This window comes from Dipodomys merriami, unplaced genomic scaffold (assembly GCF_024711535.1).
Source record: "Dipodomys merriami isolate MVZ:Mamm:240054 unplaced genomic scaffold, mDipMer1.0.p SCAF_6, whole genome shotgun sequence".
In the NCBI taxonomy this organism is placed as follows: Eukaryota; Metazoa; Chordata; class Mammalia; order Rodentia; family Heteromyidae; genus Dipodomys; species Dipodomys merriami.
The window spans coordinates 516210-538954 of NW_027206179.1; the positions used below are offsets into that span (position 1 = coordinate 516210).

The following is a 22745-nucleotide window of genomic DNA, read 5'->3' on the forward strand; positions in this document are numbered from 1 at the left end:
TGAAATACAGATCCACAGAAAGTTGCAAACAGCACCAAGAAGTCGTGGGTAGCCTTCACCCAGTATTGGCCAAGGTTGCACTTAGATGAGAACATTCCATTATCAAGAAATTGGTATAGTGCATTCATTCTGTGGCATTCTTTGTTGGTAATGGTACCAGTGCTTGAACTCAGGACCTGGGCACTGTCCCTAAGCTTTTCTCAGTCAAGGCTGTCACTTTACCACTTGAGCCACAGTCCCACTTTTGGCTTTCTGGTGGTTTTTTGGAGATAAGGGTCTCATGGACTTCCCCTGCCTGGGCTGGCTTTGAACCATGCTCTTTAGATCTCAGCCTCTTGAGTAGCTGGGATTACAGGTGTGAGCTGCTGGGCCTAGCCTTTTTTTTTAAAATCCTCTTTTTATTTTGACTATTTTTTTATTGTGAAAATACCATACAGAGGGGTTACATGAGCAAAGTAATGAGTACATTTCTTATCAAGCATTGTTGCCTCCTCCTTTGTTTCCCCTTCCCATTCCTGCTTCCCCCCCCCCCCCCAGCTTTTATGGCATTACATGTCTCTTTATGGAAGAGACACCATCCCCATAGAGAACTCTTCATGCTCCTCGAGCTCCCTTCCCTTTTGGTGGTGGTGACGGGGAGTGGGCAAAGGGACTTTGATGAAAATGTTGGAAACTTCCATGGTAGAGCTGATCTACTGGCAGTTCAAGTCTACCTTGATCACTGAGCTCTGGTGACTGAGATGTTTCTCCTCTGCTGCAGTTTTCCTGTCTGTAAATTGGGGATTGTGTGTGTCACACGCATGACAGGAGAGAAAGGAAGGCAAGGCTGGCCCAGGCCACCCCACACAGAAGCCACGATCCTGGTTGCTGGGTGATTTGTTTTTGTGTTGTTTCCGTTTTTCTTTTCTTCTTTTGTTCCCTCTCGCATTGTTTCATCTTACAGACAGCCTTCTTGGCTTCCTTACTCTTGATTCTTTGAAAGATCAGCAATCCACCCAGATCTGCCAGTCCCGAGCTCCTGGGATCGGGGGAGACTGAGCGCTTCACGAGGCAGCCCCTGGTAGAGGCCTACCCGGAAGTGAATCGCCTCAGAATCCGGAAACCGGAAGTCGGTGAGTGGAGTCCCTTCGGAACCGGAAGTTCTGATTTCCTGCCCCAGAAGCCAGAGAGACCAAGCTGAAATTTCCATTTCCATGCGGGATCGCCAGGAAAGTGGGAAGAGATCTCGGGAATCCAGAGCTAAGGTTTTTGTTTTTCTTCTAGAAACCCTGAATGCCCCGAAAATAGCATTAAAAAAAAATCAGAACCTGTGAGCAATTGAAAGAAGGCTGAGGCTGGATATGAGTTGTAGTCAGACACTGGAGGGGAAGAGGGGAGGATGATTCGGTCCAGAAGAGATCACCAAAGTGTGTGTGTGAGTGTGAGTGTGTGTGTGTGTGAGAGAGGGTGTGTGAGAGTGTGTATGAGAATGTGAGTGTGTGTGATGTGTGTGTGTGTGTTGCAGCCTGTGATGTCAGCCTTGTATTGCAGGACAGTGGGAAGAGGGTGAACTCTAGGGAGAACTATGAGGGATACTATGGAGTAGGCCTCGGAGGGTTTGGGGAGATAGAGAAGGGATGTTGACGTCAAGTAAGAAGCAAAGAGCGGGGCCAAAATTGGAACCTAAGCCATGAAGACTGAATCACTCAGCTCAGAAAGCACCACAAAGCCAGGTAGGTGGGTAGGGGTGACTGTGTGGTGGCTGCTTCGGGCCATGTTTTCAGGTGACTTCCTTCCCAGGGGATGAACTGGAACCTGTCTTCTATAGGAAGAGGGAGATGTTTTCAAGCAGGTGAAAAGAAGAGAGATTGTGGGGAAGGTGTGGACCAGAAAGACCCCTGCATCACTGTGTTTGTTGTAGTAGTTCCCAACAACACATGAATGGATAAATAAGAATGAAATAAATACTCAGAGGCCAGTCATCCCAGCTACTCAGGAAGCTGAGATCTGAGGATCGTAGTTTGAAGCCAGCCCGGTCAGGAAAGTCTGTGAGACTCTTATCTACAATAAACACCAAAAAAAAAAAACTGGAAGTGGAGCTGTGGCTCAAGTGGTAGAGCATTAGCCTTGAGCAGAAAAGCTCAAGGATGGGTACACTCACAAAAAGAATGAGATCCTGTCCTCAGGAAATGGATGCATTAGGAAGACATGCTATTGATCATGACAAGTCCAGCTCACAAAACCCAACATATTCCACGATATTTTTGATGCACATCTTGCTTTTTTTTGGTCTCTGTTATATAAGACCAAAATGAGCAGCAAATCACTTTCTCTGTTCTCCTTTGCATTTCCACAGAGGTATGTGAATGTATTCCTCTATGAGTATAATCAAATATGGAGTAAAATGAAAGAAAAGGACAGATTATGACATACAGAAATTAGTAGTGAGGGGAAGGTAAAGTGTACAACACCTGTATTAAGCATTAATAATGTATTAATAACTAAGCATATGCACATACTATATGGATAATATAATACAACCAAGATGGCCTAGAAATGAAAGAATGTATAAAGAATGCTTTCCTAAAATGTGGCCCATTGTAAATGTCCAGCTAGTGTGAGTCATTTTTCTGAAACAATAAAAAGAAATACCAGGTCTCACCAGGCTCCAGTGGCTTATATCTATCATCCTAGCTATTCAGGAGGCTGAGATCTGAGGATTGTGGTTCAAAGCCAGCTGAATCAAGAAATTCTGTGAGACTTTTTATCTCCAGTTAAATACCAAAATAAAACTAGCCGTGGAGCTGTGGCTCAGGTGGTAGAGCCCTAGAGTGAAAAAGCTCAGGAACAGCACCCTGGCCCTGAGTTCAAGCTCCAGGACTACACACACACACACACACACACACACACACACACACACACACACACACACACACACTAAGTCTGTAGCATGCCATTTCACTTCTGACAAGGTTGTCTTTGAATTGAGTTGGGGATGCTTTTGATGGGTTAGGTGACAACATACATTGCTGTTTATCTGAAGGGAAATACAGTAAGTCACCTGCTTCACAGACTTTTTAAAAACTCAGAGGAGCAAAAGACCTTGCTATGAGAGTAAATAACGAGCTTTAAGGACATATCGAGAAAACTCCACATAAAGTTCCTGGCTGGACAGACTCACTCTGATTGCACAAAGACAGAAATATTCCTCGGGGTAACATTTAAAAGGGGGATGAGTGAAACAGTCTATCGAGAAAGAATACAAAGTTATATCTACAACGAATCTAGAAAATGTCCTCCAAATGCCACTGAGTATAGAAAATAGGCAAATGATCACAGTAAGAAAAGGAATTTCAGTGGTTCTCCATCTTACAAATCATAAACGCCCTCAGCTCACCGCAAGGTCCTCTCTTTTCCCTAAATGTCTGCTATGTCCGTGGCCCCCGCTCTACCTGTGGGAGACGGTTTTATGCATCTCGATCCTCCTCTAATTGGGCTGCCGTTGCTGTCCGTTCCCAGCCCGGGACAACGTCCACGGCTGCGCTCAGCCTCCACGTCCCTTTGTAGCGTCAGCGAGTAAATTAACCACGCTAAGCAGTGGCCGCAGCCGCCTCTCAGCCCTGGGCCCGGCTGCGGTGGCGCTCTCCTGACCTTAGGTAAACGTCGGAGGCTTCCGTCTGTCCGCAGCTCTTCCTCGGCACCAGCTGGGCTCTCAGACTCCCCTGGGTGGGATTTCATGAGTGGAAGGTCCTGTGTGGGAAGAATTCTCCCCAATACCAGTGAAGGATGGAAGATGGCAGGGAGTGGATTAGCATTGGGTCTGGAGCAAGATGGGGTACCCCAAAGCTAGCCAGCTTGTGTGGCCCAGCCAGGGACACACTCACACGCACACTCACACACACTCACACACACACACACACACACACACACACACACACACACACGGACAATGGCAGAGGTGTTCACAGTGCTGTAAATCTGCGCTTTAGGTTCGTTTCCCCCCTGTTCCCAGCCTGAACTTGTCATTTCCCTGGGGGAATTTACCAAGAAAGCATATTTACCTTCTTTCAGATTATCCCCAAGACAGCTAGTTAAATGTCAGTTGAATCAGGAGTTACTACTAGTCCTGCACAGATCTCATCTCCTAATGCTTTATCCCAACTCTCTATTTAAGCTTTCTCCAAAGTCTAAGATTTTTCTGGCCACTGCTGGCTCATGCCTGTAATCCCAGCTACTTGGGAGGCTGAGATCTGAGGATCACAGTTTGGAGCCAGCCCAGGAAGGAAAATTCATTTGATCCTTATCTCCAAGGAACAACCGAAAAGCCAGAAGTGGAGGTGTGACTCAAGTGTTAGAGAGTTAGCCTTGAGCATAAAAGCTCAGGGACAGAGCATGGGCCCTGAGTTCAAGCCCCAGGACCAGCACAAAAGCAAAAACAAAAAAAAAGTTAATTTCCAAACCATCCCCTTGGCACTGAGATGTCAAATTGTGTGATGAGCCCATGGCTCATGCTTGTCAACCTAGCTACTCAGGAGGCTGAGATCTGAGGATCACAGTTCAAAGCCAGCCGAGGCAGGAAAGGCTGTAAATCTTATCTCCAATGAAACCACCAGAAAACCATAAGTGGCGCTGTGGCTCAAGTCATAGAGTGCTAGCCTTGATCTGAAGAGCTGAGGGACAGCGCCCAGGCCCAGAGTTCAAACCCCATGACCAACAGAAAGAAAAAAAATTGAGTGATGGAACTGAGTAAGGGGGAGATGAGCATGATTTCCTGAGGCTGCCATCTTCCAGGGACATGTCAGTGATTTATCTAGTTATGTGCTCATTTGAATTATAGTCGATGTCTATCAGCAAGCTGCGGGTTGCAAGGCAGGAAGTTCCAACCACGGGAACCGGCTGAATCTAGTTTCTCCTTATGACCTCCCTCCCTCCTTCCCTCCCTCCCTATCTTCCTTCCTTCCTTCCTTCCTTCCTCCCTCCCTCCCTCCCTCTTTCTTTCTTTCTTTCTTTCTTTCTTTCTTTCTTTCTTTCTTTCTTTCTTTCTTTCTTTCCTTTTTCTCCTTCCCTCTCTCCCTCCCTCCCTCCCTCCCTTCCTCCCTTCCTCCCTCCTTTCCTCCCTCCCTCCCTTCCTCCCTCCCTCCCTTCCTTCCTTCCTCCCTTCCTCGCTTCCTTCCTTCCTTCCTTCCTTCCTTCCTCCCTCCCTCTCTCCCTCCCTCCCTCCCTCCCTTCCCTTCCTTCCTTTTTTTCTTTCTCTCTCTCTCTCTCTCTTTCCTTATGATGCCAGTTTTGGGGCTTGAATTCAGGACCTGGGCCTGGGAACAGTCCCTGAGCCATTTTGCTCAAGGTTAGCTCTCAACTATTTTGAGCCACAATGCCACTACCGCCGCCTCCTCACCCTCCACCTCCTCCTCCACCTCCGCCTCCTCCCCTCTTCCTCTTCCTCTTCCTCCTCCTCCTCCTTCTTCTTTTGCTGCTGCTGCTGCTTCTGCTGCTGCTGCTTCTGCAAAATAAGAGTCTGACAGGGACCTTTCCTTCTGGGCTGGCTTCAAACAGTGATCCTCAAATCTCAGCCTCCTGAGCCACTGGCACCTAGCCTCCCCCCCCCAAGAACAAGGCTAGAAGGGCTCAGTATTCCATCTCCCCGGTATTTCTCCGATTCTGAAAAACCACAGTTGATGGAGATTGATGCAGTCACTGCCCAGATGGCACCCCGGTGATGAGCTGTCTCTGGGCTCCCTTCATTTCCCTGTTCCTCAAACCGTACACAAAGGGGTTCAGCATTTGAGGGACCACGATATACATCACGGAAGCCACGGCAATTTTAGTGGGGGACGCAGTGGCCTCGGAACTCATGTACACCCCGATGCCTGTCGCATAGAATAAGCACACCACGGAGAGGTGAGAGCCACAGGTGGAGAAAGCGCTGTGCCTTCCCCTCCCGCTTGGGATCCTCAGCACGGAGGTGACGATGTGACTGTAGGAGAAGATGATCCCCAAGAGAGGCACACCGGCGAACAGGCTGGTCCCCGAATGCACCAGCAGGATGTTGATGGACGTGTCGGAGCAGGAGAGGCCGATGACCTGGACGAGTTCACAGAAGAAATGGGGTATTTGCACATCCGGGCCGAAAGCCAGCCGGAGCAGCAGCAGCGTGTGGAGCAGGGCGCTGCCCGTGGCGATGCCCAGGCAGAGCAGAGCCAGGAGGAGGCAGACGCGCGTGCTCATGACGATGGCATACCTCAGGGCTGACACACGGCCACGTAGCGGTCACAGGCCATCGCCGCCAGGAGACAGTTCTCTAGCTGCCAAACACCAAGACAAAGCCGAGCTGGGAGAGGCATCCGGGGTAGGAGGCGCTGTGGTCCCGGGCTTGGATGTCCACCAGCATCTTGGGGATGGTGGTGGTGCTGATGCAGAGGTCTGTGATGGAGAGGGTGGAGAGGAAGAAGCACATGGGGGTGTGGAGGTGGGCGTGGGAGCCGACGGCCAGGATGATGAGCAGATTCCCCAGCACGGTGACCAGGTACACGGACAGGAAGAGGCTGAAGACCAGGGGCTGCAGTGCTGGGTCCAGGCAGAGAAATCCGTGAAACTTTTTATTTTCTTTGGGTCCGGTCATGGGGCCTGAACTCTGGGCCTGGGTGCTGTCCCTGAGCTCTTCAGCTCAAGGCTAGCACTCTACCACCTGAGCCACAGCGCCACTTCTGGCTTTTTTGTCCTTTTTCTTATGTGGTGCTGAGGAATCGAACCCAGGCCTCATGCATGCAAGGCAAGCGCTCTACCACTGAGCCACCTTCCCAGCCCCCCCACCCCTTGAAACTCTTAAATCCAATGAATCACCAAAAAGCCAGAAGTGGAGCTGTGGCTCCAGTGGCAGAGCATTAGTCTTGAGGACAAGTTCAGGGACAGCTCTGAGGCCCAGTTCAAACTCTAAGACCAACACACACACACACACACACACACACAAAAGCCCAAACAACCAACCTCCAAACAACAACAAAATCCTCTTGATTTTTACCATTCTGTAAGTATTGGTGACTCCAAGGCCACCTGTTTTTTTTTTTTAATTTTTTTTCCACCTGTTTTTTGAGGCTGTACAGTAGGTCAGGTTTGGGATGAGCAGAAGGGGAAGGGCAGGGCCTTGTCAAGGTGGAGAATTCTGTTTGATTTATAAAAGACTGGAAGCCTTGGCTAATTGTCAGAGAGCTGAGGTGAGGTCATGTGCCTTTATTAATTATAATCTCTGTGTTGGTGCTGGTTAAAAAAAAAAACAACTTGGAAACCTGGCACCAGTGGCTCTTGCCTGTATCCTAGCTAGTCAGGAGGCTGAGATCTGAGAATCGAAGTTCAAAGCCAGCCTGGAAGTAAAGTCTGTGATACTCTTATCTCCATTGAACCACCAGAAAACCAGAAGTGACACTGTGGCTCAAGTAGTAGAGTGCTGGGCTTGAGCTGAAGAGCTGAGGGACAGCACCCAGGCCCAGAATTCAAGCCCCATGACTGACAAAAAAAAGTGTAAACCAAATGAGAAGGAAAGCATTCAATGCACTTTAAATAAGAAGAATCAAGTATATATCCAGAATAAAATTCAAATTTAGAAAATCTTGCTTGAAATTTCTAACACTACCATTGGAATGAATGAGTGACTTATTCATTGAAGAATCTACTAAAATTCAATTGAATGTGGACATACAAAATAGTATAGAATTGCCTACGAGACTTGGATTCTAAGGATTCCATATGTTTATCTTAAGAAGCTTTATTTCTCCCAGAATGTGACTTTCCCCAAATCCTTGCATAGAAATTCTATTTGGTCTCAACAAGATGATGAAGCACTTAGGGGCAAACATGCAGCCCAGGAGGCCCACACTGGAGGCCAAGATGGAGAAGACCTTGACAGCCACCAAGAAGCTGGAAGTGGAGCTGTAGCTCAAGTGGTAGAGTCAACCTTGAGCAAAAGAGCTCAAAGACAGTGCCCAGGTCCCGAGTTCAAGCCTTAAGATCGGCTTTTTCTTTTTGTCTTTCTTTCTTTTTTTGTCAGTCATGGGGCTTGAACTTGGGGCTGAGTGCTGTCCCTCAGCTCTTCAGCTCAAGGCAAGTGCTCTACCACTTGAGCAACAGCTCCACTTCTGGTTTTCTAGTGGTTTATTGGAGATAAGAGTTTCATGGACTTTCCTGCCTGGGCTGGCTTTGAACCACAATCCTCAGATCTCAGCCTCCTGAGTAGGATTAGAGGCTCCTGGCTCTGGGTCTTGAACTCAAGAGCCTGGGAACAGTCCTTGAGCTGCTTTTGCTAAGGCTGGCACTGTACCACTTGAGCCACAGCACCCTTCTGCCTTTTTCTGTTTATGTGGAATCAAACCCAGGGCTTCATGAATGCTAGGCAAGCACTCTACCATGAAGCCACCTTCCCAGCCAGGACTTGCTTTTTCTTAAGGAAGTTAAAAATGAGAAGAGGGGAAAAATAAAAAGAATGGAGTGAATATGACCAGTGTGTGTGTATGTCATGTAGATGCTTGGAAATACCACAATTGTACAGTAAATACCTACTAATTAAAACGTAGGAAAAAGATATCCATACTCCCTCATATGCATCAGTCTGGGGAGATGACAGAAGATGCCTCAGGGGAGGGATTGCCCAAGATAAAGTTGGGCAAACAAAAACTGAGCAGAATGGAAACAGGACCTCGAGCATGGGAATACAACCTGCTCACCACAGTCGCTCACCGAATGCTGAACAGCCATGTCATTCAGAAGGGACACAAGGACACGACAAGAAGGAATCACAGAGTCCCAAGAAAGGAGAAAATCTCCTTTTCCATGATAACATTTTTATCTTCTTAGCTGCAAAATGAAGATTTTTCTCCTCCCCATAGTTGTTCAATTGATGGCTGTTCTTAAAAAAAGATGATTTATCGAGTGGCATTTATATCATCAAGAGGAGGTTGTTTATAAAATTATGTCCTCAGCAATAAGTGGGGAATTCCAGCTATTTTTGATCCAAAGATGGGTATTTGGGGAGGGGGTGCGATTTGACTAGCTTCAAGCATAGGAAAGCACATTTTGCAAGTGGATTCCATAGAAAACCTGACACCAACAAGGAGACTCTGGGGGTCAGATACAGGCAATCATTTCTACCTCTGGAGCATCAACAGTCCCATCTGACTCTGCATCTCTCATCATCCGGGCAAATGCTCCAGGCTCCGTACAAGGGCCGCTTCCATTCTTCCTACCTTGAAGTCTTCTCAGAGCCCTCTTGATGTCTGGGTTCCTGAGGCTGTAGATGAGGGGTTCAGCATGGGAGTGATCACCGTGTACACCACTGAGGCCGTGGCCACGAAGTCTGAGTTTTGGGTCACAGTGGGAGTAGTGTACACACCAAGACAGGAGCAATAAAATAAGGAGAGCACGAAGTGGTGTGAAGAACAGGTGGAAACAGCACTTGCCCTGAGCTGGTGAGATTTAACAGATGGAGGAAACGATCTTGGAGGAGGAATACAGACAGAATGCCAGCCAGGGGACAGAGCCAGGAACACAGCTGCCAGACAAGCACAGCAGATGACCTGATTCAGCTCCCAGAAAAAGCGTGGGATTGCCACAGCAGCGCAGAAGGACGGCCGTAACACCAGAAGCTCCGTAACATAGAGTGAAGAGCATTCACAACCCAAGAGAAGAACCACCACGCACAGAGCTTAGAATCCATGATGGCCACGTAACGCAGGCGTGACAGATGGCCACATAGCGGCCCTAGGCCATCAGGGTCAGCAAAGAGATGTCCAATCCATAATGATGATGAAGAACTGCATTTGGGTGATGCAGCTTTCGTATGTGATAACCTTGGTGTCTGTGTGGATGTTCAGCAGCATCTTGGGGACGGTGGTAGAGGTTAAACCCGTGTCCATGAAGGACAGGTTGGAGAGGAAGAAGTACATGGGCGTGTGCAGATAGGAGTTGGAGATGATGGCCAGGATGATGAGCAGATTGCCGAGCACAGTGAGCAGGTACATGGACAAGAACAGCCCAAAGAGAAAGGGCTGCAGTCCAGCGTCCTCTGAAAGTCCCAGAAGTAGAAATTCTGAAGACCAAGAGTTATTCATTGGCCATGTGGACTTGGAGTAACTAGCAACAATGAGAAAAACACAGTTGAGAGAGCTAAGCAATGCTAGCCTGGCAAAAATAAAATACTGCATATGCACATTCTACAGTCAAGACCTGAATTCTGGAGTTTCGTACGTGACTCCTCCCAGACTTTGAATTCTTGCCCCATTCTCCATCTTTGTCTAAGAGCTAAAAGTGTTTAGACACCATTTTGGCCCTGATGGCTCTCACCTGTCATCCTAGCTACTCAAGAGACTGAGATAGATTGTGATTCCAAGCCAGCCTGGTCAGGATAGTCTGTGAAATTCTTGTCTCCAGTTAACTCTCAAAAATCCTGTGGCTCAAGTAATAGAGTGACAGCCTTTGGACAGTGCCCAGGCCCTAAGTTCAAATCCCAGGATTAGCACCAGAAGAAAACAAAGGTAAGTTGGGACTGTGAATGTGGCTTAGTGATAGAGTGCTTACCTAGCATGCATGAAGCCCTGGGTTCGATTCCTCAGCACCACATAAGCAGAAAAAGCTGGAAGTTGTGCTGTGGCTCAAGTGGTAGAGCATTCGCCTTGAGCTGAAGCAGCTCAGGGACAGTGCCCAGGCCCAAAGTTCAGGCCCCACGACCAACAAAATAAAATTAATAGATGGCAAAAGCATCCTGAAAATTATCAGAATGTTCTAGGTCAGAAGGCAAATATAATAAGCAAGAAAACAAAGTCTGAGTTTAAAAAAATTTTTGAGCAACATATCACTCCAGAAGTCAATAGGGAAATCGTAAACTAGAATCTTCCAGGGGAAATAGGATAAATGCACCAGGGAATATGAGCAAATGAAAATCTTGCTCCACCTCAAGTCGCTGTATTTTCCTGCATAGGTAATAAGCTCTTTTTTTCTCTCCCATCTGATGAAACACTCTTTCCATCCTCCTCTCATTGTGTCTCCATGGCCAGCACTTGGCATTGTCAACACTGACCTACACTGCTGAGTTCCTGCCCCTTCCTGGCCCTGGACACGAACACATCCATGCATTCATCAAACCAGCAAGCAAGTGATCATACGCAGCGCTCAAGATGACCTCTGGTCAATATTCTTGACACTGTCTCAGATTTCTGGCCAACACTGCTGGGCTCCAACTCACTGATGTGGGTTCTCTGAATAGAAGGTCTCCACTTGGAAAATTTAAAAATCCCTTTTTTGATCATTTACTACGTGATGGAGATTAAGCTATACATATACATATACAGGCATAATAAGTAACCACGAGGGCGCAAGCAGCAGACTAAAAAATAAAAAGGCTGTCCACAGTTAAGATGGTGTCAGAAGAAGGATTTCTGGCAGGTCTGCTCATTAGACTGTCCCCTTCCTCTTATTCCAGGCCTGAGTGCATAATTCTCCCTTAGGGATGTCACTGCCAAGAAGCAATTTTTTTTTTCCGTTCTGAGATTTGCTGTTCCCAAGACACTTGGCCCAGCACAACGTACAACAGTCATTAACGTGCTTCCATTCACTCTCCTCGCTTGCATCAGCCCAAACTCATAGCTAGCACAGCCCTCCACTAAGAGTTTTCAAAAGTCTATGAATGAACAACTTTACTTCACTGGTTTTCTGGCCTCCACAAACTCCTGATATCTCAATATCTCAATAAACTGATTCGCAGGATGCTGACGTCCTAGCCACGTGGAAGGTCGAGAGCCGAAGGCTGTGCTTCAAATCCAGCCATGCAGGAAAGTTTGTGAGACTCTCAACTCCAATAAACTATCAACAACTAGACCAGAAGTCGAACTGTGGCTCAAGTAGCAGAGCACTAGCCTTGACTGAACAACACCCAGGCCCTGAGTTCCAGCTCCAGGAGCAACACACACACACACACACACACACACACAGACTCAAGATTTCCCCTTAATTAAATTAGGATTAATGAGGTGTGTGTGTGTGTGTGTGTACTGATACTGGGACTTGAACTCAGGGCACTGTGCCTGGACTTTCTCACTCAGAGCAGGTGCTCTACCACTTGCACCGCAAACTCTGCATGAGCCACTTAGGAGCCGCACGAGAGGAGGGTCAGAGAGGACATCCATGGGGTCAGGACATCACCGTGTCCTGGGCAATGCACAGGCCCTGGGGGAAAATCCTCTTCCCCATCACCACGGCTGCCCCACAGGATCCTGGGAAATTCTAGACTCACTTCCTGTCTCCAGAAACCTTTGTGATGTCATGGTGAATGCAGCCAATGAGAGAACGTGATGACAGCCACAGTTGCCCACAGTGATGGTGACCGTGGAGACTCTGCTCTGTGGCCATGAATCGCTCTGAACTTCCAGGGACTCCGCAGCTCATGCAACTGCATCACGAGGTGGGATTTTATGAGCTGGTACGAAAGCAGCGCCATGGCACACACTTGATTTGCCTGCCAAGAGGCGAGAACACAACAGAAACCATAGTGCTCACAAGAAAGTCAGCTCTGGAGACTGGAGTCCTGGCTCAGCTGGGAGAGCACCACCAGCCTGTGGGCAAAAGCATCGGCCACTGAATTTGAGTCCCGGTCTCAGACCAAAAGAAACAAGAGAAACAACGACGATGCTGACATCTGAAATCCTGACATGAGCGCTGAGGAGTGGGGAACGTGGCTGGTGGAGAAACTCAGAACACGCACCTTCCCTGCACGCTGGACCGCAGGTATCAGTATGCGACTGCGATCGCACCCGGCAAGCTGGACACCGGCCAGGGTCGGGAAACTATTGTCTCAGAGAAATGTCCACATATTCATATTCATTGAAATGCTGAAAATAGCCAAGATAGGCAAGCTGCCAATGTCTGCATTAACGATGAACAACAGATGACTGCATCTATACAAACTGAGCAAGAGCTGAGTGCCAAGTTCAAGTCCCAGTATCCACACACACACACACACACACACACACACACACACACACACACACACACACACACGCAGCTTCAGTAGTTAGATGTACCCATATCCTATGGAAATACTCTCTGTCTGTGCTCTCCCCTCCAGCTCCCTATTCCCACGTGGAGAAAAAAAATGACACTTTTCCTTCCACTCCTTGCATAGTTAGATAACAAGGGCCATCTGCCAATTCAGTATTGAAAAGCGCTTCAGAAATACCCACTATCTGCTAATGCTGAGTATGTCTAGTGGAGATACTTTTTTTCTTTGCTGTTTAACATACTCATGAAGTTCATTCTATTTTTGGTATTTCTAATTCTCAAAATATAATGGCAATTTAAAGCATGGTTCATATCTTCTCAATAATACCACTCAGAAAAAATAATACTACTCATAAGCTGAAATGCAATCAATGGTAAAGTCAGAGATTTATGTCCATAGTCATTCAATCTACATCAATGAAAATGTGGAACCATCCTAATTGCCCCCAGTCATGAGATTGTGTGTGTGTGTGTGTGTGTGTGTGTGTGTGTGTGTGTGTGTGAGTGTGTGTGTACACCGATGCTGGGACTTGAATTCATGGCCTGGACGCTGCCTCCTGAGCTTTTGTGTTCAAGGCTAGTGCTCTACCACTGAGCCACAGTGCCACTTCTGGCTTTTTTGTCACAGACTTTGCTGCCCAGGCTGACTTTGAACTACGATCCTCAGCTCTCAGCCTCCTGAGAAGCTAGGATGACAGATTTGAGCCATGGACATCTGTTGCAGAAGAATTATTAAGCAAATGAAAGAGCCTCAATAAATAGGAAGGATGTGTGTTTCAACTTTATAATGGAGCCTTTGAACATTTTTCAAAGGGAACATACTTATAAATGCTGACAAGTAATAAATGCAAAGTTCAAAAATTGTATCTTGTGTCATTTTGCTTGTGTGAGAAATAAATTTTATTTTTAGGAAGCATTGGAACAAAATGTTTCAAATGATACAAATTGGGATTGTGGAGTTATTTTGGTTTTCTTCCCTGAGGCTAGGCAGGAGGGTTGTTTAAGAAAATCAAATTTAGCCAGGTGCTGGTGGCTCACACCTGTCATGCTAGCTACTCAGGAAGCTGAGATCTGAGGATTGCAGTTCAAAGCCAGCCCAGGCAGGAAAGTCTGTGAGACTCTTATCTCCAGTAAACCACCAGAAAACCGGAAGTGGCACTGTAGCTCGAATGGTGGAGTGCTCGCCTTGAGCTGAAGAGCTGAGGGACAGCGCCCAGGCCCAGAGTTCAAGCCCCATGACCAACCAAAAAACAACAAAAAAAGAAGAAGAAAATCAGATTTCTTTTTTTAAATTTTTAATTTATTGTAAAGATGCTATACAGAGGCATTACAGTTACATGAGAAAGGTAATGAGCACATTTCTTGTCAAGCATTGTTATAAGAGCCCAGGATGACCCATTGCAACAACGATAAAAGACACTATGTTGGAAAAGAACTTTACAACTTGGGGGGGGTGTGGGGAGGAGGTAGGGGAGGGAAGGGATAGTAGGAGAAAAATCGCATTTCTTCGAGGCAGTATTGAGATTTGAACTCAGGGCCTCACGTTTGCTTGGCTTGTCAGCTTGCAGGTGCTCCACCCCTTGAGCCATGCCTTTCTGTTGTTGGGAAAACCATTTGGAATCCACGCAGACCACAAAGCACGGGAGTTGGTTAAGGAGGGAGAGCTGAGCCCTAAATTCCAGTGTGGATGTTCTGCATGTCAGGGCTGAAGAGAAAAGAAAGCCCTGGAAAACCCAGGGTCACGGAGGGAGAATGGGAGCAGCAGGGACCTGGGACAGATTCTTTTCCATTGCAGACACATTTCATATTTCACACAGAACAAAAGAAAACGCTCTGTTTCTCCACTGGACTCCCTGAGGCTTCTGGGAAAATTTTTTCTTACTCTCATTTCCTCTCAGGAACCTATTTTATCAAGACACTGGTTAGAGAGGCAACTGCTCTAAGACTATCATTATTTCTCTTTAATTGGATTGCTCACTACAAAGCGTTGTGTGTGACTGTTACAACCTAGACCCCGTGTCAGTTGAGATGCTTCATATGCATAAACAGCTTCATTAAGTGGCAAAACTTCCTTGCACAACTACTTGAAGATAATAAAACAAAGGAAAGCAAATGTACATCTATTATTTGTGCATATTTATGGGGTGGACTGTGATTTTTTTTTGAGTAATTGGAGATGAGAGTCTCAGGCTTTCCTGCCCAGGCTGGCTTTGAACTGTAGTTCTTAGATCTCTCCCTCCTGAGTAACCAGGATTAAATGTGTGAGCCACTGCCGCCCGGCTGGAGTGTTGTTTTTGAGATATAGATAGGTGTATGTACAGATATAATGTAATAATCAAATCAGAGGATTTAGTGTATTCTCTCAAGCATTCATTGTTTGTAGTTCCTAGTGTGTGGGAACATTTCAATCCTTTTATTCCAGCTATTACAAAATATGCAGTATGAGCTGGGCACCAGTGGCTCACACCTGTCATCCTAGCTACTCAGGAGGCTGAGATCCGAGGATCATGATTCAACCCAGGCGGAAAAGTCCCTGAGACCCTTATCTCCAGTTCACCAACAAAATGCTGGAAATGGATGGAGGTGTGACTCGAGTGGTAGAGTGCTAGTCTTGAGTAAAAATGCCAAGGGGTAGCACCTAGTCCCTGAGTTCAAGCCCCAGTACCGGCAAATTGGGTAACTGAATTGCATAGAGAAGCCAAAATCAGAGAAATTCACACTCCAGGTTAAAAGAAAAGGGATATGCTGGCCATCCATTGTCTGATAAGGGAAAAACAAAAACAAAAATACTCTCAGCCTGCTCCCGAGTCTTTAAAACCTGCCGTCACCCACAATTCAGTCTGCAGACCGAGGGCATTTTCATACTGTCTGCCACTAAGAGTTTGTTCAGAGCCCTCTTGAGGTCTTTGTTCCTCAGGCTGTAGATGAAGGGATTCAGCATGGGGGTGACCACGCTGTACATCACCGAGGCCGTGCCCGTTGAGTGTGAGTCTTGGGCCACAGTAGAGCTGAGGTACACACCCAGGATTGTGCAGTAAAACAAGGAGACCACAGACAGGTGAGATGCACAGGTGGAGAAGGCCTTGTATTTCTCCTGGGCCGTGGACATGGCCCGGACGGAGGACACGATCTTGGAGTAAGAATACAGGATGCAGGCAAAGGGAACGAAAGCCAAAAACACAGCAGCTAGGTAGATGACCAAATCATTGAGAAAGGTGTCGGAGCAGGCGCTGTGGACCACCTGGTTGAGCTCACAGAAGAAGTGGGGGATTTCTGAGTGGGCACAGAAAGACAGCCGCAGCAACATCAAGCTTTGTAAGATGGCGTGTGAGACACTCACCATCCAGGAGCCCAGCACCAGCCCCACACACAGCCGGGGGCTCATGATGGCCGTGTAGTGCAGGGGGTGACAGATGGCCACGAAGCGGTCATAGGCCATCACTGTCAGCAGAAAGATATCCAACCCTGAAAACAGTAGGAAAAAATACATTTGAGTGACGCAGCCCGCGTAGCTGATGGCCTGACTGTGCATCTGGATGTTGAGCAGCATCTTGGAGACGGTGGTGGAGGTGATGCAGACGTCCACCAGGGACAGGTTGGAGAGGAAGAAGTACATGGGCGTGTGCAGACGGCGGTCAGAGGCGGTGGCCAGGATGATGAGCAGATTCCCAAGCACGGTGAGCAGGTACATGGACAGGAAGAGGCCGTAGAGCAGGGGCTGTAATTCGGGGTCCTCTGAAACTCCCAGAAGAAAGAATTCCAAACTCTGCGTGTCATTCTTGGGTTCCATGTGGTTGCTCTGGCTAACAAGAAAGGGAAAATAACACCACGCAGGTATCCAACTGCAAGCTGAATAAAAGGCTATCTGTCATATGTATTCTGCAACCGTGACAGTAGATCCAAAGTTTTCTGTGTGAATTCTCTCCCCCATCTCTGTTTTCTAGGGGTGGGGAAAAGAATCTCATTCCATTCTTAGCCTTTTCTCTAGAGGTCATGTATTAAAAAAAAAAAAAAACAACTTGAATTTCATGCTTTTGAGGAATATAATTTCATGATGATCATCTTGCTGCTAATTTCTAGGAAATAAAAGGTTTGTGTTCAAAAAGAGTCCAACAAGGGCTGGGAAGGTGGCTCAGTGGTAGAGTGCTTGCCTTGCATGCATGAGGCCCTGGGTTCGATTCCTCAGCACCACATAAGCAGAAAAGGCCGGAAGTGGCACTGTGGCTCAAGCGGTAGAGCGCTAGCCTTGAGCTGAAGAGCTGAGGGACAGCACCTAGGCCCAGAGTTCAGGTCCACAACCAGCAAAAAAAAAATAGAGTCCAACAAATGTTAAGCTGGACACTGGTAGCTCACACACCTGTTTTCCTAGCTACTTGGGATGCCACAGTCTGAGGATCACAGTTCAAAGCCAGTCTGGTCAGGAAAGTATGTGACACTCCTATCTCCCATTAACCAGCCAAAAAAGTCAGAACCATGGTGCTGTGGCTCAAATAGTAGAGCACCAGCCTTGAGTAAAAAGTCAAGTGAGAGATCAAGACCCTGAGTTCAAGCGCCAGTAACAGCTAGCACATATGCATGCACACACACATTATATATATGTATATACTTATATATAATGTACATATGTGTTTAGCCATCCATCCATATATATATAATGTACCAGTGGGAAGTGGAAAAGTAAATCTTACAGACAATTTGCCTTGTGAGAAGGTTCAGGGAGAATGGTGAAAGTACATTGTATGGCTGTATCCTAAATAGTATATTGTATATGAATGTGTGAAAACACACGAATTTCATTAAATCAGATTTATAAATTGAATGCATTCACTTGCCTTAATGATAATAAAACCACAAAAAGAAGTTCTCTTGCTGGGTGCCAGTGGCTCACACCTGTCATCCTAGCTACTCAGGAGGCTGAGATCTGGGAATCAGGGTTCAAAGCTAGCCCAGGCAGAAAAGTCCATGAGACTCTTATCTCCAGTGAACTGCTCAGAAAAATCCGGAAGTGGTGCTGTGGCTCAAATGGTAGAGCACTAACCTTGAGCACAAAGAGGCTCGGGGACAGCACCCAGGTCCTGAATTCAAGCCTCAGGACAATCAAAATAATAGTAATAGTAGTAATATAATAATAATAAGAAGAAATAGAAGTTCTCTCACCCTTAGCTCTGATTTTTACAACAGACGGGCACCTAATTTCTCCTCTCCCCTGATGAACCGGAGCCTCCTTGGATGTGTGTTCTACTAACTGAAGCCACCCTTAGTCTGTCAAACTCTCTCCCACCTGGGTTTTCTCCACCTTCTCTTCACTGTCGATAAGAACCCTGCATCGCTGAGCTCAGTGTTCACATCCCTCTTTGCTAGGGCAAATAGACACATCAGACGACTGGATCAAACATACGCAGCAAACGACCCCCGCCAGCCCCCAGCTCTGTGCTTGGCTGGATGGTGTGGGGCGGGTGGCCTTAGGTAAGTGTTCTGACTGCGATCCAGTCTCTCAGAACCTCTCCCTGGTGCACGCTATGAGCTCACCTGGATGGATGTAAGTGGAGACCTCCATGCGACTTCCAGATCCTTTCTGTGAGGTGGTCACCGATGGAGACCCAAGATGCGTAACCGGGCAGGCCAACAGAATGGGGGTCAGGCGTCCGTATCCAAGCCACGTGAGGACCCCAGAAGCAGCAGCCGTGTCCCGTGCAGATGAGGAGGGACAGAGGCAGGGTTGGTATTTACAGCCGGCTGTGTCAGCTCGCTGGGCGCCTGTCCCTCTGGTGATTCCAGCCTTGAACAAGCACGCCCTTTCCCTTGGGGATGTTTTGCTGCACAGGAAATGATTTCATCTTGCTGAGTCTTTGGTCCTCTGATAGCAGGCTGTCAGGTGAGGGAGTCTCTATTACCTCCCCTCCTCCATTCATTGTGTGACTTCAAAAGGTCTAATTTCCTCACACCTTTTCCAACCCTCAATTAAAGTTGTCTTCAAATGATAACTTTCTTGACTTGGTGACTGCTGGCTGGCCCAAAGTACTCAATGTGTGGTGGACACCATTTCTGACATTTTCAAGAAAAATTAGTGGGGCTGGGAAGGAGGTTCAGTGGTAGAGTGCTTGGCTTGCATGCATGAAGCCCTGGGTTTGATTCCTCAGCACCATATAAGCAGAAAAAGCTGGAAGTAGTGCTGTGGCTCAAGTGGTAGAGCGCTAGCCTTGAGTTGAAGAGCTGAAGGACAATGCTCAGGCCCAGAGTTCACGACCTGCAAAATAAATAAAAGAAAAAAAGAAAAAAAGAAAAATTAGTTAGGGTCCTTGACCTGTGATCCCTTAATATAAAAATAAAAATTAGTACACTCCTTGGCTATATATTATTTTTCCCCAGTTAATTAAAATACCGTGCTTATAAAATATGTCAAAAAGCTGTATTTACTCAAGTATGTATAAACACTTTTGTCAGTTATGGAGCTTGAACTCAGGTCCTGGACATTGTCCTTGAGCTTTTGCTCAAGGCTAGCACTCTACCACTTGAGATACAGCATCACTAACGGCTTTTTCTGTGTATGTGGTACTGGGGGAATTGAACCCAGAGCTTCATGCAAGCTAGGCAAGCACTCTGCCACCAAGTCACATTCCCAGCACTTATAGACACGTTTTTCAAGCAAAGTGATAAGTGCCAAAAATGATACAGGATTCCATGGTGTGTGCATTAGAGCTTGAGATTTGCAATGAAAAGGAATTGTGCAGTCTGACTTCTGATAAAAGTTCGTTCTTTGTGGTTGGCACTATTTTGAACCTCATTGTACATTTGCACCAATTCAGGTTGGAATGGTTGCATGATTGGCTCTATTGAGCACCCTAGGTGTTCAGATCTCAATAGGTGCATTTTTTCCCATTGGTCATGGGAGCTTGAACTCAGGGCCTGAATGCTGTCCCTGAGCTCTTTCACTCAAGGCTAATGCTCTACCACTTTGAGGAAGAGTGCCACTTCTTGGTTTTTTAATTGGGGATGAGTGTCATGGATTTTCCTGCCCAGGCTGGCTTTGAACCATGGTCTTCAGATCTCAGCCTACTGCATAGGTAGGATTACAGCTTTGAGCCACCAGTGCCCAGCTTTAATAGGTGCATTTTAGAGGAGACAGAAATATTCAGATAATCACAATGAACAACCTCTTACACAAACTAAATATATGCTAGTAAAATAAATGTTTTTAAGACCAAGATAAAAAGAATATGAACAATAAAACAAGAAATATTCAGATGATTACAAAGCAGAAAAACCATGAGGGCAAAAACTGCATTGTAAAGACAGAAAGCAAAACAGATATCCAGCTTTTCTTCTTTTTTTTTTCTGTTGGTTTTGGAGCCTGAACTCAGAGCCTGGATGCTGTCCCCAAGCTTTCTTGCTCAAGGCTAGCACTCTACCCTTTTGAACCACAGCTCCACTTCCAGTTTTCAGGTGGATAAGAGTCTTAGAGAGACTTTCCTGTTGGGCTGGTTTGAAACCTCAATACTCAGATCTCAGCCTCCTGAGTAGCTAGGATTTCAGCGCCCAGCCTTTTTCTTCATTTTTATGATCATGTTTTAATTGTACTAAATAGCAGATTCCATTAGGACTATTTTACATGTATGTCATGAATTCCATTATCTCTCCTTAACCTACCACATCCCATTCATTTGATCATGCTTAGAGTCGGTTTGCAGTTCTTTGTCTGGTTTTCATTCATTTCCTTGTTGCTGTTTGTTGTTGGGGAGCTGTTGGCGTTCAGAGGAGTCACGTTGCTTTGCTCTTTCCTTGGCTGTGTTTCTGCATTAGGATTTGTATATCTAATCAAGTCATGGGCAGCATATTTCCCATTGCCTTCCACTCACAGTGTTCAGGAAGGGCAGTCAGCAACAAGGTTCAGTTTCTTACCACTGTGCTGAGGTTACAGCTTAGGACTCACTGAGCTGTTCCCACATGCTCAGAGCACTGGCTCTAATCCTCAGCACTTGGAATCTCCTGGCCAAGGGTCAGGTGTCTGATTCTGGGCTACTTTTCCAACAGAAGTGTTACCCTGAGAGCTACTGCTGGTCACTAGGAGGAGCTTTTCTCTCTGAGGGATAAACATTTCCATGTGCCTCCTGTCCCCTCCATTTGTGTTGCCAGGGAAAACAAGTATTAAAATCAAGGGGCCATGCCCCGATGCATCAGATGGTTCAGAATCTACCATAATTTCAGTGAATACATTTGTATTCACCCTTGCATAGCACCCAGCTTCTTTACTTGTCCATTTATAGGCTAATTCTTGCTTCTCATCTACCAGGCAAGTCTGCTGACTTTTTTCAGGACAAATCAACCCATTCTGAGACAGAGTTTGCATCTGTAGATGAGGAACCTCCTACAGTATCAGTCCAGGCAGTGAAAAGATTCCGTTCCTGTGTGGATGAGGGCCATAGCCGGCTGTTTTGCTGGTTGTTGGGCAAGACTCACTTTCAGCACTGGGAGCTGTCCTCCATTATCTAGCCTTGTGGGCATTGCACAGTGTGTTGGGTCATGAGCCATGCCCAGGAGGACAGGCATGGTCCTGGTGGAGAGCACTTTCTGAGACATTGCTATGTTCCCCACCTTCATGATGTTGCCATTCTGTCTGAATGCTTCCATCTGGTCTACCAATGGGCCCCATTCCCTTATCCATCCCTAACCCATTTGTGCAAATACAGGTTGAGATTCCTCATTGCACTGACTGCAAAGAGTGCAAAAGAAATCAGAGAATTCTTATAAGTTGTTAAACCCATGACCAAAAAAAAAAAAAAAAAAAGAAAGAAAGAAAGAAAAGAAAGAAAAAGAAAAAAAGAGAAAGAAGCTAGGCACTGGTGGCTGTAATCCTAGCTACTCAGGATGTTGAGATCTGAGGATCATGGTTCAAAACCCAGCCCGGGCAGGAAACTCCATGAGTCTTTTATCTCCAATAGACCACTAGAAAACTAGAAGTGGTGCTGTGACTCAAGTGGTAGAGCATTCTCCCTGAGCTGAAGAGCTGAGGGACAGCACCCAAGCCCAGAATTCAAGCCCCATGACCCACCAAAAAGAAAGAAGAAAGAAAGAAAGGAGGAAAGAAAGAAAGGAAGGAAGGGAGGGAGGGACGGAGGGAGGAAGGAAGGAAGGAAGGAAGGAAGGAAAGAAAGGAAAGAAAGAAAGAGGAAGGAAGGAAAGAAAGAAAGAGAGAGAGAGAAAGAAAGAAAGAGAGAAAGAAGAGAGAGAGAAAGAAGAAAGAAAGAAAGAAAGAAAGAAAGAAAGAAAGAAAGAAAGAAAGAAAGAAAAAAGGAAGGAAGGAAGGAAAGAAGGAAAGAAAGAAAAGAGCTGGGTACTGGTGGCTCACTCCTGTAATCCTAGCTACTCAGGTAGCTGAGATCTGAGGATTATGGTTCAGTCAACCCAGTCAAGAAAATCTGTGAGACTCTTATCTTTAATTAGCCCTGGAAAATGGAAAATGTGACCCAAAGTGGCCCACTGGCCTTGACCAAAAGAGCTTAGGGACAGCACCAAGGCCCTGAGTTCAAGCTCCATGACTGATGAAAGAAAAGAAGAAAGGATGGAAGAGAGGGAGGGAGAGGAAGGGAGGAAGGGAGGAAGGAAGGAAAAGAAAAAGTTAAACAGAAAAATGTGCATGAAGAAATCTGAATAAGTCTTCCATAATTTTCAAACTTTTCAAAAATAATAATGATAATGAAATGACAACTGTTGTGTTAAGAACAGGAAAG

The 22745-nt window shown here is 46.5% G+C and overlaps 1 protein-coding gene and 1 pseudogene across 1 annotated transcript; both read right to left on the reverse strand.

The window, feature by feature from the left end:
- Positions 1 to 5670: 5670 nt before the first annotated feature.
- LOC138813601 (olfactory receptor 7G2-like) lies at positions 5671 to 6598 on the reverse strand (annotated as a pseudogene).
- Positions 6599 to 15841: 9243 nt separating this feature from the next.
- LOC138813602 (olfactory receptor 7A17-like) lies at positions 15842 to 16813 on the reverse strand. Its single transcript, XM_070002006.1, has one exon. It carries the CDS (start codon positions 16805 to 16807, stop codon positions 15842 to 15844), a length of 966 nt encoding a protein of 321 aa, XP_069858107.1. The 5' UTR covers positions 16808 to 16813.
- Between the last annotated feature and the right edge of the window lie 5932 nt (positions 16814 to 22745).